Genomic DNA, 18,088 nt, shown 5'->3' with positions numbered 1-18,088 from the left:
CGGACTGCAGGTTAAAAATCTTTGCTTCAGAACTACTGGCTATGAATCTGCAGTCTCCCCATAGGTTATTAAAAGCTCTTTATTTCCTTTTTTTTCCACATTCATTCCCCACCCCCCAATTCCCCTCCATCTCTTTTATTTTTCATCATATTTTGTCTCCATTTCTTCCCTAATTCAGGCACAATGTGCATTTCTGCCTTTCAGATGCATCGGACCCACCTGCTTTTTCCTCATGTTAGTATGTAAATAAAGAAAATGAATGAATAAACTGCATTATGAACCACATTCTCAACCTGAAATCTATATAAATATTTCTCACAGTTAGCCCAAGTATGGCAGCTGTTTCATTTATTCTTAGGAATAAAAGCATTTTCACAAGCGAAACAAAATAAGCTTAAGATTACCCACTCAGAGGTGCAGACAAGCTTGCTAGAGAGGAAGTGGCATTATTTCCTGAATTACTGAATACTTAAAACTTCACAGTGTTACAGTGCCTTTCATCTCAGACAATCTAAGAAGGTTTAGTCATTACAAAGCCCTCTCTTCTCAGTGCCTTAGGGCATCATACCAAATGAACAAGAAAATCTGAAATGAAAGAACTCAACTCCTATGGAAATAGGAGTCTTATTGAATCACCAAAACGTATTCATCACATTCTTTGGCAACAATACAACAATGTAGAGAAAACTATTCAACAGCTTAGGGGAAATATTGCACCTATTGTTCAAAAGGTTGGTTCTGGTAGGAGGCCAATGGTAGCAATACCACTTTTGTTTAACTTGGATGCCTGTACAGCTAATCTTTCAGTAACATTACTGTTTTTTGGAATACATGTCTGTTCACGACTGATTTCTTCCACAGGCTTCTATTTGTAGAAAGAAATGATTTAAAAGCCTGCATTAAATAAAATTTCTTTGATTCAAGAAAGCTATTTGAACTTTATATAAAGACAACTAACATTAAAAAAGGGAAATTTGCAATTCAGTGAAGTTATATAGAAATCAAGCCAGATTCCACATATATTTCAAGTTGCAAGACAATACAATCACTAAGTAGATAATAATAAATGAATAATATTCATTGAACTTTTACTGTAAGCTGGGAAATATAAAGTATCTAGCAATTGATCCTCACAATAATATTATTAAGTAGGTACTATTATTATCCCCATTTTATAGATGAGACCGAAGCTCAGAGGGGTCAGGCAATTTGTCCAAAGTTGCAAAGTTAGTAAGTGGCAGAAGCTGGGTCTGAACCCAAGTCCACTTACCTCAGAAGCCCAAGTTCCTTTTGTTTTTTTAAATTTTTTTTGGGGTATAGTTGATTTACAATGTTGTGTTAGTTTCAGGTGTACAGCAAAGTGAATCTGTTATACATATACATATATCCACTCTTTCTGTTTTTTTTTTTTTAGATTCTTTTCCCATATAGGCCATTACAGAGTGCTGAGTAGAGTTCCCTGTGCTATACAGCGGGGTCTCATTAGTTATCTATTTTATACATAGTAGCGTGTATGTGTCAGTCCCGGTCTCCCAATTTATCCTCCCCACCTAACCTCTGGTAACCATAAGTTTGTTTTCTACATCCATGACTCAAACCATCACCGTCCAACAGAATTATAATTAAGGCCACATATATAATTTAAAATTTTCTAGTAGCCACATTAAAAAGTAGGAAAATAATACATTTTACTTAGTCCAATATATCTAAAATATCCTCATTTCAGATGTAATCAATGTAAAATTATTACTTAGGTATCTTACATTATATTTCCATATTAAGTCTTTGATATCTGGTGTGTATTTTATACTTACAGCTTGTCTCAATTTGGACTAGCCACATTTCCAGTGCTCAACAGTCATGTGTGGCTGGTGCCTACCATACTGAACAGTGTATCACTAGACAATTCATTCACTGAGCAAGTATTTCTTGAGAGCTACTGTGTATCAGACATTAAAGTGGAGAACATGCAAAACAAGGCCCTGCTTTTATGAAGTTTAGCTTCCTTTGAGAGAAATAGCAGATAAGTAAATAAACCCATCAGTAAGCAACTGAACTATCAGACAGTGATCCGTGCTATAAAGAAAACTAGGACAACGTAATAGAGAGTGATGACGTGATTGGTTTGGTTTGGGAAGATCCTACAAGGAAGTGACATTCCTGAGGTATCTAAACTTTCCTTGACTGTCAAACGCTACACAAAGCAGAAGATAGTGCAGGAAGTAGAGCCACAATAAGCATGACTGGCCTAATGAGTCCTATTCCTTTCTATCATGCAATTCTTTGTGCCTGCAACATAATGTTCAAGTGCCTTCCTACGGCTCCTGGCATAAAAAATAAATGACTTTGGCAGTCACCTTCCTCAGGGGATATTGAGAATTTTAGTGAAATGAGGGCTACATACCTCTGATGGGGACTTAACCGAGAGAAAATAGCAGCACAGCCTAAAACATTTAAAATATTACCATGTGGTCTGAATAAAGGCCAAGATGCAATGAAAATAGAATAATTGAGTTGTTCTCATACCATCATCTTCATTCTATTTCATGCATCTCTACTCTTTTTAGAGCTTTTTAAAAACCCCTTTAGGGATACAGACATTTGATTTATCTTATACTAACAAATCAGGGCATACTTGACCTCTTAAGTGAGGTCATATGAAAATCACTAGACCCCTTGAAGAAATCCATACTTAATGATAAAATACATTAAAATTGGATGCAATGTTCTAGCCTAAAACACAAGAAAATGGGCTTTTTCTTTTAAAGTAAGTAGCATTCCAAATTACTTGTATTGAATCAAAGAGCAGTTAACAGTAGAGCGAACCCTGATTTTCATGTATAATGAGAACTGGTAATAACAGTAAAAAGCATAAGAACGTCACACTTACTATAGATAGTCAGTTTTATATCCTTGGCTTGTTTGCCAGCTGCATTAGACACAGTACACTGGTAGCGTCCCTTGTCACTTCTTCGTGCATTCTTTAAATGTAAAATTTGTCCTTTGTCTAGAATTTCAATATTAGAGTCTCCCAAAAATAAAGGCCTAGAAAAAGTAAAATTTTATTCCATGAACCCATTTTTGTTATCCTAAATGTTTTCTATTTTATTAATCACAACAACAATCATTCAATCATATGAATTTAAAAATATGAATCAAAGTTGAGTTTTTTAGTATGAATCTAAAAAAAATACAATGATATGATTAAGTACTTCTGTTCAGAAGAACAGAATTATTAAACCACTTTACTAATGAAAGTAGTAATTATCACTCTGAGACAAAACTTCACTTAAACTTAAATTAACTGAATAATATTAAATTATTAAATTGAACTTCATTTCAAACTTAAATTGTTGAATAATATGAATACAAAACTTAATAATTATCACTCTGAGACAAAACTTCACTTAAACTTAAATTAACTGAATAATATTAAATTATTAAATTGAACTTCATTTCAAACTTAAATTGTTGAATAATATTAATACAAAACTTAATTTCTTTCATTCATCCCCCCACTTTTTTTTTTTGGTTTACAAAGCCGAAATTTCTACCATCATTCAGAAAAGAAAAACTAAGTGTACAGGAGCTTCAAGCTAAGCAATATTATTTGTAAACTAATAACACCTGGAAAAATATTTACAATAGAATGAATGGTTATTACTTACTAAAGACAATGATCATGCCAATTTTCCTAAAAAGTAGATATTGTAATAAATATAAATGCTTTTATAATCATAAATACTGAAAGATATTTACCCCAAAGGCAGCTCATATATATATATTTGTCAAGGAAGACTTCTTCTACTATACGGAGTCATTTACTAACTACTATAAAATGCTTACTTTATGTTTGGCAGCAGCTTTATTTAATACTTAAAACATCATGGTAATTAAAGTCTATGATATCCTAAGAGTCATGCCTTTAAAATCCATTGATCTTCTTTCAGGAAGACCCATAGCCAGCTTTTAAAAAGCTGCAGTGAACTAGCCCCATGATAAATAGATGCACTGCTATATTAATAAGCCACCAATCAGACTACAAGGTTAAATGGAAACACATTTAATTTTCTGTGGTAGCATCCCATACTATTCCTTGGTATGACTTTTAAGTTCTCTAAAGCTAAGAGAATAAAGTACCTTATTTTAATGCATTTTAACTGTTTAAAGAAGTGGAATACTTGATAATGCTACTCAAATTTAAGTAACTTTAAAACTTTCACTGATTGTTAATTATGCAAGTAACACAAAAAATTGAAACAAACAAAAAACCATTATAATAAGAAAAGGTCTCCTTGTATTACCCCAATGTGAATCTTTTCTCTAGACTTCTTAACGATTGTCAGTTTAGTTTGTGTTCTTCCACATATTTTTCTAAACATTTTTCACCCATAAATGTATTGCTAGAGGAATCTAAAGTTGTTATACATAAATGGTATTGTATTATTGTTCTACTTTTCACTTGACAATAGCTATGGAGATAGTTTTGGTACATATAGCCTGATCTTACTCTTTTGAATTGCTGTCCAGTGTTTCATAATAAGACAATGCCATACGTCATCTATCCTCTCTCCCAATGTCAAGCTTTAAGCAGTTTTCACTTTTCTGCTTTCACAGTGTTTCAGGGAGTATTCAGGGAGTCAAGCCTTCCTGCAGAACAGATGACCGGCTTCCCTGTCCTAGACACCAGAAGTGTCATTGCTATATTATAGCATATGAGCATTTAAATTTTAACAGATATCAACAAATTGCCCTTCAGAGTACTAATTTACATTGTCCCATCAGAGTCCTATATCCTGATTTCCCATACTCTAAGCCAACACTTGATATTTTTCGAACCTCTACTTTTTCTTGCCAAACTAACCTATGAAAAACAAAATCATATTATTTTGCTTACCTTCTCCAAATTATTGAAGATAAGCATCTTTTTGTGTGTGTGTGTGTGTGTGTGTGTGTGGTACGCGGGCCTCTCACTGTTGTGGCCTCTCCCGTTGCGGAGCACAGGCTCCAGATGCGCAGGCTCAGCGGCCATGGCTCACGGGCCCAGCCGCTCTGCGGCATGTGGGATCTTCCCGGACCGGGGCACGAACCCACGTCCCCTGCATCGGCAGGCGGACTCTCAACCGCTGCACCACCAGGGAAGCCCGAAGGTAAGCATCTTTTAATATATTTATTGATTAACTATATAACTTCTTAATTGGCTGTTTATACCCTCCACACATTTTTCTATGTTGTTTGTCTTTCTTATTGACATATAAAAAGTTTTTACACAATCCTTTATTTTATACACTGAAAACCTTTACTCTTTGCTATTTAGGTCTTAGACAGCTGCTTTCAGAAATTATAATAATACACAAGGGCCAAGAGAAACATCTAATTGCTCTTTTGTGGTTGTTCCTTTTTGACCATATATTAAACTAGCTTAAGCATGCATCTTGCTGTCATAAGCAAGTTTTCCTTTTTAATAATTCAAACAATTCCATGTAAAGACAAGATTATCTCTGTACTTGGATCTTGCATTTTTCATTCTTAGCCCTTAGTGTATATTTAGTGTATAATAAATGTGAGTTCCTCTGTGTCTCTAAAATAAATTCCCAGCATTTATGAAGTCCTACAATTCATAAATTCATAAATTTGAGGCCATTTTTGAACAATATTGTTTTTCCTTCATGTTCATTTAATAATATTCTATGTGGTAAGATAATTAAGAGGGGGAAAATCCACATCTATTTCCAAACAATTAGATCCTTGTAACAAATACAGAAGAGGTACTCACTTGCCATCTTTGAACCAGTGAATAATGGGAAAGGGAGTGCCTTTGACTTGGCATTCAAGGGTGGTATCCTGGTTGAGGACAACTGAGACTTCACTTGGGGAGCTGGTGCCTATTATGGTGGGTGGGACTTGAACAAAGACATTTTATCATGAAAATCTATGACTTAGCAAAAAGAGTGGGGAGTGAGAGAAGATAATGATTTCTATAATATTTCAACAAGATCTTAATGTTAAAAGTAAAATAGCATAAAATAATCCCTTTCATATCACATCTGCAGACCCAAATGTCAAATTTAAACATAGGAACACGTTCATGAAAGATTTGATAGCAAGACAATTACTTGGAAGAATTATAGTAGTAAAGAACTCATTTTGAGGAGTATTAAATCAATGTACAAAAGGAGTTTAGAATATAAATGAGCAGTCAAGCTCATATAATGAAATTTACTACTGCTATACGTTTTAGATAATGAATGACATAGTCAATGACAAACTTATAATGTTTAAATTCTATCATAGTGCTGTTGGACATATATTACCCTTGTCTCTTTTAAAGGGCTCCTATGCTAAAATTGTAAATGAGATATAATGTGAAAAGATTGTACTAGTTTTTATTCTCAGAATTATAAAGCATATTAAAGAGCTCCCATAAACTTCCCTGGTCTTTGACTCCTCCCCCTTTATATCACACTACCATGCTTGATCTTAATCTTCAGAGCAATGATCAGCCATTAAAGGGTTTCAATAAGGGAGGGCTGTGATCAAATTTGTTTTAAGACCACACGGGCTTCTGAATGAAGATCAGATTCCAGTGGCAAATACTGGATGAAGGGGAGTAGTTAGGAGGCTATTACATTAATTCAGCTTATAAATTATAATTAACATGGAATTAAGAAGCAGATTTAACAGGATGTAGACAGATTTACAGAGTCAGGGAGAGGGAGGTAGGAAGAATGAGCACCAGGTTGTGTCAGAAGCAAGTGGATGGATGGAGGTGCTGGTCACTATGATGGGGGTCAGTTTTCTATGCCACTGAGATATTCAAGCCAAGATATTGTAGAGGAGAGCAGATATATCACCTGAGAGCTCAGGGAAGAAGTCTGAGTTGGAGATAAAAATGTGGGAGTCATCAGTGCACAGACAGCAGTGCACAGACAGCAGTCAAAGTCATGAGAGTAAATGAGTGCCGAGAGAAATAATGCCGATGAGACTAATGATAGAAAAGATCACTTTGTTTTTATAACCTATACTTAAATACAATAATGGTAATTTTAGCAGAGGAAATTCAAAGTACTTCAGGCTTTGAGAAGACTTATGAGAGAGAGAACTTTTATGTTTTAGCAGTTTACGAACGGTAATTCTAATGCAGCATCATTCCCAGACCTCACTTCCACTCCAGACTTACAAATCATATGCCCTTTCGAGGAGCAAAACATTGAAAAGGAAGGAAGTCATTTTATCACAAAGTAAATTTTAATAAGCAAATATAATCTCACAAACTAAACTTATAGAAATTTTATGATTAAAACATTTTAAATGTTTTAAATCCCAATTTATTACAGCTGCTACCCATTCTCAGCATTCTCCCCACTTAATTAGAATCAGGGCTGAGATTGTTTAGTTATAGGAATTAATTAGAATGCAGGGGAGGGCGAATTTACTACCTTCCTCAGTTCAAGTACAACCTAGCAGCTTTAGGAGATGTTGGCAACATGAATGAATTTTACTGTGCATCATCCTGTATAGTTACTTCCCAACGAATTTCCTGACCACATCATTAGAGAAACTAACAAGAGCAGTAATTTAGTATTTTCTGTACAAGACAGTACCAAGTACCCATAGACATCGCTATATGATAATAACAAATACCTATACACTTTCTATATCACATGGTTCTGATTAACCAATATTAAAGACAAAAATAATAATAGAATAAAATGAATGATATTTCTCCTATCAATTTATTTTTCATCTCTTTACTCTTTAATACAGTTAATGCTGTCCTATATAAGAAATGCATCTGAACTGCAGTTTTTTAAAAGAATGTTTTCCTTACCTAGCACATCGATGTTAAAATACTTTTGAGAAGTGCCTGCAGTATTAATTGCTTTGCAGGAATATCTTCCTGCATCCTCTGGAGTGGCTTTGAAGAGCTTTAATATCTTCCCATTGCTCACAATCTGAATAGTGCTGCTTTCAGTCACCTTTTAAGGCCAAAAGGGTCAGTGTTATTTCCAATCCTAATAAAAATGCATAATTAAAATTTGAAGTAAAATTTTTATACTATTATTAATAAGAAAGTCACATTTGAATGATTTACTTCAGAGGGAGAGGCAAGGACCTATGCATATTTGGATGTCTCCATTTACCTGGACATCATCTTTATACCACATAATGATGGGAGATGGAGTACCTTCAACTTCACAAATGAGACTGGTCAGCTGGTTGACCAACACGGACACATTTGTTACTTGTTCTTTATCTTTAATTACTGGAGGAACTGCAAAAAGTGAGAAGTTGTAGTCAGCTAGTTTTAAATAAATATTATATACAAAGTTTCTTTCCAAAGGACTTTAGAAAGCAAATTCTGAGATACTTGATAGCTAGGAAGGCTGGTCATACTTAAGACAGCTTTTATTATGAAATGAAGAGTCTTGACCACTATATTTATAAGTAATTCATTGAATTTTTACTTTAATTATTATTTTAGAGTTTTGAATTAAGGATAAATTTAAGGGAGATCCTATTTATTTCACATACCACTCAGAATGCAAACTGCTAGAGTCTCAAGTTATGTGAGACTACTTTGCTGATGAGAATGAATATTGCCCAGTGTTTCTGGAAGCCAATATCCATCAAATTTCAAAATGCACTATCCTTTGACGTGCAAAGTGCCGTATATACATGATTTCATTGAAGCATTACTTAGAATAGTAAACAAATGGTACCAAACCAAATGCTCATCATTACTAGAAGAAAGTTAAGTAAATCTTGGTATGGTGGGATGCTAGGTAGGCATAAATAAGAGTTAGGAATATTGAATAATCCCCAGGATAGAGTGTTTAATGAAATAGGCAAGGTGTGGAGTAATGTATATAATGGTCTACTATAAATGCTTTTTGTATGTAAAAAAAAGAGGATGAAATATATATTCATATTTCTTCATTTTTGCATAAAAATATCTCTGGGAAGATACATCCACACACATATATACCTAACAACTTTCCCTGCCCATAGGGAGGATAAGCAGATGGCTTAGCTCAGGTCCAGGGGACTTTTGACTTTGTATCTTTTTCTACCATTTGAACGTTCAGTGATAAAAAATAAATCAATAAAGGCAGTTAGACCACTACTTTTCTGGTCGATAACACGTCTATTCACATAAATATTAAATAACACTAGACTGAAAGAATAACATATATAAAAGAATCTGAAAATGTCACATTTTCAGTTACACGATTTTAGCATTTCTATCTGTATTTACCATGGACTTTGAGGTTATATTTTCTTTCTGTGGTTCCCGCTTCATTGACTGCCACACAAATGTACTCCCCATTGTCATATGGCGTAACAGAAGCAATAACCAACAATGTACCATCTTCTAATATAGAAATACCAGGATCTCTGGCTGTCAGCTCTCTACCATTCCACAACCATTTGATGGTTGGTTTGGGGGTACCTAAATAAGAAATTAAAGCTTTGTGATATTTTACAACAAAATTAGAAGTCACTATTAAATAGCAAATATCCTGAGGAGAAATAAAATTTGTTATGATTATAACATGTACCCTTAGGTACTATGCTTCTTTGAAGATACTGCTCCTGGCATGGGATTTTGACGAGATTATGGTATTTAATGACTCTAATTCCTGATCAGTGTTAAAAGATGTATGGTTTGTAGTGTAGCATTTGATTAAAGTTGTTTTTATCAAGACATTCAGATGACAGTAAGCAAAGCAAAACATTTTCTGGAGTGAGTTTATGCTGCTAGTGGGGGAAAAAAGCTATATTAATTAAATGGACTAGAAATGGGGAGAGTTTTTGGATGAAAATAAAGGAAGAGCAAAAACAAGATGCTATCAGAGGAATATACATGAAGATTGCTCAGAGTACATAAATGATGTACAGAAATGATGCTTCATAAGTCACATTTTAAACAGGCCTGATAGAGCAGAGATGAGGAACGTCTACTATCCACACATCTTCTGGGGATCCCATTCTGTTAAACAGAGGGCAATAGATTATTTCTTGACTTTTTATACTGAAAAGAAAGCTGAGAAAGCAGTGAGCAGAACTGCTTTCCTCAATTTATTTATGACCAAGAGAGTGAATGGAAGTTACATAACTCATGAATGAAAGTGATAAAAACCATCTTAAAATGCATAATGGAGCCAAAAGGACGTACCTGAAATAGACAAACAGTAAACTCTATAATAAGAATGTATTTATTTAGTAAACAATGTGCCAGGTACTATTCTAAGTACTTTCACATTTTACTTAATCTCTATAAAAATCAAAAAAGCACATTCAATAAAATTAATATAATTGTATAAGAAATGGCTAATAATCTTATATTAAAGCATAATAAAAATATTAAAGAATGGTCATATATCTAAGTACAAGAGAATGGCAGGAATACATAGAATGTGTCATTTAGGTTAAACTCAAATTGAGTTAAGGAATTATAAAAATGACTGTGATTGACTATGAACTAATAAAATGACTATACTTATGGGAAAAAACAAAACAAAAATATTCGCCTATTTCATCATCCTCATAGTAAGATGCTGACTGATGAGGAAGAGAAGAGAAAACTGATGGACTGCAGTTGTTCATGTTGTCAAGGAAAAAAGGGGGTTATAATCATTTCCTTACATCTTACTCATTCTTTTATGTGGTTCTCAAACGTCTCAATTAATATTTGTTAAGTTAATAAATGAAAAAGTAAATGAACAAGCAAAAGAAAGAAACTGTGTTCTATTTTATTTCTAAATGGTAGAACAACCATGGTCAAGATGAAATTCATGGCAAATAAAATGAAAAGGCATCTAGCTATTTTAAATGAACTCAAGAATTCTATCCCCGGTGAGAATAGAGTACTAGGAAGAGGTGGTATTTCAAAATGGAAAAGGGAAGTCCAAGCCAGCTTGGGAGTCAGGGATTCAGCGGAGAGTACTGAGCAATAGTGCCACTGGCAGGGCTCCATCAGTAGTAAGCACCCACAGAACTCAGCTGAACGTAAACCTTTCTCAAGGATCCTTCTCCAGGCCTTGCCTCCCTCCCCACTGGCTCCAGGAATAGTTACTGACAATTCTTTAGATATCTGAAAATCTTGTTAAAGTTATCTTTCTTTTAATGCTGTTAAGAGAGGCAAAATCTTGCTACAGTAACAGAGACAGCCTTAAGGACCTTCAACTGCCACTGTCTCCAGGGACAGGAGAGTTAAGAGTTACATGTGGGAGCACTAATGCTACCAGTGGCATGGAGCCCTCCAGGAGGTCACAAAAAGAATACTGCTTGGTCTTTGCCAGAACTGCTACAGACTCATTTGAGTCATTGCAGATGAACGCATATGCGAAAGAAAGGATGTTCTTAACCATCTATTGGGCATCCAGAGTAAGGTGATAGTGACAGTGCCTTTTTCACATCCTCTAGAGGAGAGAGAATAACAATCTCCTGCCAGGAAACATGGTGGGATAGAAAACCCAGAAATTCAGGGAGAGAAGGAGTCTGGACAAGCATCAGAGAGCCAAGTTACAACCCGGCTCCAGAATTACCAGTAGAGGATAAATCTAGAAAGAGGTTTTTAGAAAAGAAGTATCTAGAACAAACAAGGGGATTGCCCTAATTTATACCCCTGACTGAGATAAATATGCAAAGTTTGAATAGCCCTATCTGTCACATTTTAAAGAGAATTCTTGTCAAAAATACAATGAACTACAAGAAGTAACAGGAAAAGCATGAACGACCTGGAAAACATGCTAGATAAGGCAAGTTTGAAAAAACAGAAGGTATTTCCAGTGAAGGAAATAAAACACCTGGGAGGGAAAAATACCTATTCAACCTAGTTGTTATTTGAAAGAGGGATTAGTTTCCATTATGCCCAAATGTTATAACGAGGACTGACAAGTAGAATTTTATGATGTTTGGGGTTCAATATGGAATTCTGGAAGAATACAACATTATGCCAATGCCCATGTGTCCGAGTATTCCACACCTTTTGCAGGACATGGAAATGCAATGCGTTGACTGGCCACTCTTTCTTGGAATGGAGTGTTATACGGAGGCTCTAGATCTTCCAGCGTAGGTGGTTCTGTTAGAAAAAGAAATGCATTATCACAGGCTTTCCTTGGGCAATATCGAACTCTTCTGAGGCTAAGTATGACACCTGCTTCTCTATTCCTACCTTGGCAATGGTATCCTCTCTGAGAGGAGTGCTTTTCCTCCTGATTGGACATGGCTGGTTCCCGCCAGTCAACAAGATTTCACTATAAACATTATCTCCTCAGAGAAGTCCTACACGACAATTCAATCTGAAGTAGCCAACTGCTGGGAGCATCACCCTATTTTAATTTTCTACACAGCACGTCTCACGATCTGTACTTGCTTGCTTTCTGCCTACTTACAGAACCGCTCACGAGAGCAGGTGTTTTACCTTTGTCACTATTTCCTCCTCACTGCCCAGATCATGACAGACGCCTGTCAGGAACTTGATAAACACCTGTTGCTTGAAGGAGTAAAGATTCATCTTTTTTTTTTTTTTTCTGGCCGTGACACGTGGCCTGTAGGTTCTTAGTTCCTTGACCAGAGATCGAACCCATGCCCCCTTGCAGTGGAAGCTTGGAGCCCTAACCACTGGACCGCCAGGGAAGTCCCCAAGGATTAATATTTAAACCCTCAAAATAAGGCCTACATCATTACAGGGAACAGTGGACCTCGATTTCTAGGGATTAATATGGAGTGCAAATTACCACTGTGAGGTAAATCCTACTCCAACCCACTCTGCCCACAATTTCTTCCAAACCAAAAATAGCGGGTGGGGCACTTATCTAGGATTATTTCCACTGTCTACATCATCCAGGGCAACTCCATTTTCAAAGGTAAACAGTTTTGTAATGTATAGTTTCGTTTCTTTCTGGAATCATTCTCCTTTCAAAGTTAACTAGAGAGTCATAAAAGTTATATAGAAATCTTCTGAAAGTGATCCAAGACCATCCAAGACTATATATTCTGTATAGACTCCAGGGTTTTTCGCTCACTGTACAAATATTTTCCTAGGCCAAAAATCACCTTGGACATGTAGCGTTATCTCCGTCTCATCACTGCCTGCTATGTTAGTAGCGACACATGTATATATGCCAGCATCGGAGAGCACAGCTTGGTCGATGCTGAATGTTCCATCTGGATGACTAATATGCTGCAGTCCATCAACCAAAATGGCGCTTCCACCTGTAAACCAGGTGATTACAGGAAGAGGTGTCCCTTGAGCACTGCATGGAATGTCCACTCTTTGACCAACTTGGACCTTCATAACTGTAGGGCCACGCTGTATCTTTGGAGGCACTGGAAACAGCAACTGAGTATTAATAATCCAAGTTTTAAAAAATTCCTCCTTTTCTCACTTTAAATGAGAGCTCCTTACCAAGAGGCAGCATAAGAAAGTGGAATAATCTCAGCATTTGGATCCAGGCTCAGGCCACTTAACTAGCTGTGTGATCTAGGGCAATTCAGTGAATTTCCTGAGGCCTGTTTCCTTGATAATCTAGGCAAAATAACCTCTTCAATACCAATACACTGCAAGGGTTATGGGAAATAATGAATATAAAACTCCTCATTCCAAACTCGAGGAAAAGTAAGCATTTAATGATGTCAGATTTCTTATAATATGTAAATAACTTAAGGTTTAAAGCCCTCTTAAATGGCAATCCAGTTAATTTCTAGCATCTAAGTGAGCAAAACAAAAAGCATTTCTCTCCATGTATTCTTAGTTTTTGTTCTCTTTGTGGAAGGTTTAGCCAGACAGTATGAAATATTTCTAATAAAAGCTTTTGTTAATTTCAGAGAAGAAAATCAAGATAAAGCCTCTATTATTTCCCTTTATCTACATTCCTTCAGAAATTTAAATGAGATAATTTATCAAAACACTGGTAAGTAGTACTGCGTTCCACATACAAGCATTATGAACTATAGAATCAAGTTGACTCATAAGAATATGATTAGAATTTATGTACTTTACTTCCCTAACAAACCCCATTCCTCTGTCCTTTTGTTAAAACTTAATGTTTAACCAGTATATTCTAAAGGTTTTCCCTTACAACAAACTTTTAAGTTTGATAGTACAGGCATACTTTATTTTATTTTATTGTGCTTTGGTTCATTGCATTTCACAGATATTGCAATTTTTACAAATTGAAGTTTTACGGCAACCCTGCATTGTCAAATGACGGTTAGCATTTTTTAGCTATAAAGTATTTTTAAATTAAGGTATGTACATTATTTTAAAAGACAGAATGCTATTGCACACTTAATGGACTACAGTACAGTGTAAGCATAACTTTTATAGGCACTGGGAAACCAAAAAATTTGTGTGACTGACTTTATTGCCATATTTGCCTTCCTGAGATGGTCTGGAACTAAAACAGTAATATCTCCAAGATATGCCTGTATTATTATCATCATTTTATGAAAGAGAAAATTAAATATAGAAGAGGGAAGGTAATATGCCTAATGCTAGTAAATGACAGAACTCTCATTGGATTTCATATCCCACAGTCAAGAGGACGCTACTGCAGTGACTGATCTGAGAGTGAAATCAGGTCAAAACTATTTGAGAAAATTTCTTCTGACATTTGAATGTGTGGCTTACAGTACGCGCTCACTAAGCATGTGTTGAATGAATGAGTAATTATCAATAGATAGACTACGGCAAATTGAGAGAAGAAAGCAGACTACCTAGAGAGTTTTAAAGTAGTTAAAGAATCCCAGGAGCAGAATGTTTTCAGTGGCTGAGCTCTATAAACATTGAAAATGACCATTTATATGCTATTAAGTTCTTCCTTGGGCATTCACATTCACTTCAACAAAAAGCCACCGGTCTAAACACATTTTCTCTTTTTATGGTGTATCAACAATAGTCATAAGTGACTGTAGACATCTAGTAAAACAGATATCCAAAATTTTAATACTGTGCATCTGAGGAAAAAGGGGAGAGTTGTTTACAGAGGGAAGATAAAGATTTCAGAGTAATTGAAAGAAAATCACAAGTCTCAGATTTTAGAAAATTTTTCTATAATTACTCTCTATACAATTTGAGGTTAATTATCAAAGAAACTGGGACAATAGGTCTCCCTGTGGCCAGTATATGCCATAGCATATGCCTTCATTTCAAAACTCACCATGGACATTTAATTTAACAGACTGAGTCACGTTCCCAGCAATATTTGTGGCAACGCAAAGATACATCCCACTATCTGAAACGCGGGTCTCAGTGATCTTCATTGAACCAGAAGGAAGGAACGTGTGTCTAAAAGAAAGAAACCAGAGAGTAGACCATAAAGTATGAGGATTTAAATATCCCCTATGCAGCTACAATTCAATGTGAAATTACTACTCTGCAAGCTCTTTTTCAAACCATTCTCCCATCTATAATGTCATTTCTATACACCTTAAAAGTCAGGAATTTTCATAATTATCAAAATTGTCTTGTGTATTCTGTATGATGTTCTTACAAATACCAAATCAGTTTTCTTTTACATTTAAATCTAATGTAAGGGCCTGACATCGTCAAATAATTGTACATCTCTCTGCTTTGCTAAGTTGCAACTTTACAAAGCAAATGTATCGTTTAATAAACTTTAAATATACTCTGAACACATTATTGCTTTTTTCTACAATGCTTCATTTAAAAGTTTAGTATCCTAAAATAAAGGCAAAAAAAGGTATATATGCCATTCTCAGATATATACTGAATATATTCCTCTTATATAGTTAGGTAAACCAGATCTACATATAAAAATGTTATTATGTTAATTGTACTAAAATAGCTTTAACAGGGAGGAGGTCAAATAGACCTACTTACTATCAAGATTTCTCGTAAGCTAAGACAAATAAAGTGTGCTATGGGCCCAGAGACAGACAAATAGATAAACAGTTAAAGATGGAACCCCCCCCTTCAAAAAAAAGACTTAAGCATGTGTGAGAACTCAACATGCAATATCAGAGATGGTGTTACAAAAAGTCAGGAAAGGATTGACTATTCCAAAATGGTGCTGGGCAAGTGGCTCTCCACATGGGAAAAATAAACAAATAAAATTAGAGCACTACCTAATACCACACACAAAATAAAAATTCAGATGTATTAAAATCCAAAATGTGAAAACAAACTTAAAAATTGCAATAAAACATTGGAGTTCTGTTTATGATCTTCCTAAAGCAGAAATCTAAAAAAATAATAGATTAACACCTTGAGCTACATAGAAATTTTTAAATTCTGTACAACCAGACACCATACATAAACCTGAAAGGCTAGGAGTAGACTGAGAGAAGATATTTTCAACACGTACAACAAACAAAGGATTGTTATTGAGAACAAAAAACAAATTTCTACATTCAATAAGAAAAAGAGAAACAAGTCACCAGTACATTGCAGCAGGTTTAAAGAGGCAATTCACAGATAACACAAATGGCCAACAAACAAGGAAAACATTCCAGGCTCACTAGAGTTCAGTCACGTGAAAAGTAAGACAGTTGCAAGACACCATTTCACATCCAGACGAATGGCAAAAAATTTTAAGTCAGTCAACACCATGCAGTGATTATAATGTGGCAAAAGGTACACTTATATTCTGTTGATGGAAGGTAAATCAGGATTGCCCCTTCAGAAGGCAGTTAAGCACAGTCTATAAAGGTGAAAATAGTAATTCATTCTAACTAGAAATTGGGGTTCTAGGTACAAGTCGCAAAGAAACATGCATATGCATACAAAGAGAGATAAAAAGATATTCCCTGATGGGTTTCCCTGGTGGCACAGTGGTTGAGAGTCCGCCTGCCGATGCAGGAGACACGGGTTCGTGCCCTGGTCCGGGAGGATCCCACATGCCGCTGAGCGGCTGGGCCTGTGAGCCATGGCCGCTGAGCCTGCGCGTCCGGAGCCTGTGCTCCGCAACGGGAGAGGCCACAGCGGGGAGGGGCCCGCGTACCGCAAAAAAAAAAAAAAGATATTCTCTGAAAAGCCATTTCTAAAACCAAGAAAAAGAAAAGAAGAAAATGTAGAAAGACAAAACAAACAAGAACATGAATGTCCATACACAGGGAAATGTATAAATAAAATGTAGAATATGTATATGGTAGTTAAAATGAATAAACTGAATATATGTATAAAATGGCTAAATGTTGACTCAATAAAGCAAGCAGTAGAATAATAATATAGAACATGTTACAATGGTAAATTGAAAACAAGTACACAAAACAAAATTAAAAACAGAGAAAACAATATTCTATACTATTTAAGGATGTATGCATAGGATATACACCAAGTCTGTGTCAGTGTTTGTGCCCCTGGGAAGGGAGAAAAGAGATTATGACTGAGGAGGGGAACAATGAAACTTCAACTTTATCTGAAATGTGGTATTTCTTCTATTCAAAACTATTCGAGGCAAATATTTTTTCAAACAAATAGTAAAGTAGTTCTTAATTGTTTACTTTTTTTCTCACCAGTGGTAGGGAAACTACTGTGGCATGAATTTATAGCTTCATAACCATACATCAACAAGTCTAACAGACAATAGCTAGAGACTGTAATTCTTATTCCGCCAGTAACTTCTGGCATGATGTTGAGTTAAAACAGTAACTGCTACCATTCTTTGAGAACCAGAGACGGGATATGGAATGTACATTATCTTATATCATCCTTTCAGGTATTATACCCATTTTATAAACAAGAAATCTGAGGTTCAAAGAGGTCCACTGAAAAAAACTGCCTAAGTTTCAGGTAAGCTTTAAGTGGTGGAGGTAAATTAAAACTCACATCAGCATGGCAACAAAGGTTGCGCTCTTAAGGGCTCTGGCATTCTGCTTTCCATGTCACTTAGCCTATCAAATATATTGTTTCAGTGGGCCTTTATTTGTATAAGGGTTTAAGTTCAATCAAGAAGATTTTTACACAGTCATCTAATGAAAGTCAAATCCTAGATACTAGAGAATGTATTGTGTTTTATTGCTCATCTGGGATTACTGGAATTTTATACTATGCCCTTTGTGCTAACCAGGATCTACATACAAATCCACTCCATTTTCATAACTACCTTGTAGAATG

At 35.4% G+C, this 18,088-nt stretch overlaps 1 protein-coding gene across 1 annotated transcript in view; it reads right to left on the bottom strand.

The window, feature by feature from the left end:
• HMCN1 (hemicentin 1) overlaps window positions 1–18,088 on the bottom strand; it is a 519,438-nt gene that overhangs the window by 236,973 nt on the left and 264,377 nt on the right. Inside the window, exons 23-30 of the mRNA XM_060035358.1 lie at window positions 15,171–15,298; window positions 13,066–13,338; window positions 11,993–12,088; window positions 9,260–9,454; window positions 8,145–8,275; window positions 7,832–7,979; window positions 5,777–5,903; window positions 2,891–3,045 (exon numbers count right to left, since the gene is read on the bottom strand). Coding sequence (XP_059891341.1) covers window positions 2,891–3,045; window positions 5,777–5,903; window positions 7,832–7,979; window positions 8,145–8,275; window positions 9,260–9,454; window positions 11,993–12,088; window positions 13,066–13,338; window positions 15,171–15,298 — 1,253 coding nt within the window. The remainder of the gene's footprint in view (window positions 1–2,890; window positions 3,046–5,776; window positions 5,904–7,831; window positions 7,980–8,144; window positions 8,276–9,259; window positions 9,455–11,992; window positions 12,089–13,065; window positions 13,339–15,170; window positions 15,299–18,088) is intronic.

Source organism: Delphinus delphis, chromosome 1, assembly GCF_949987515.2.
Source record: "Delphinus delphis chromosome 1, mDelDel1.2, whole genome shotgun sequence".
In the NCBI taxonomy this organism is placed as follows: Eukaryota; Metazoa; Chordata; class Mammalia; order Artiodactyla; family Delphinidae; genus Delphinus; species Delphinus delphis.
This window is presented reverse-complemented; position numbering and strand designations above follow the sequence as displayed.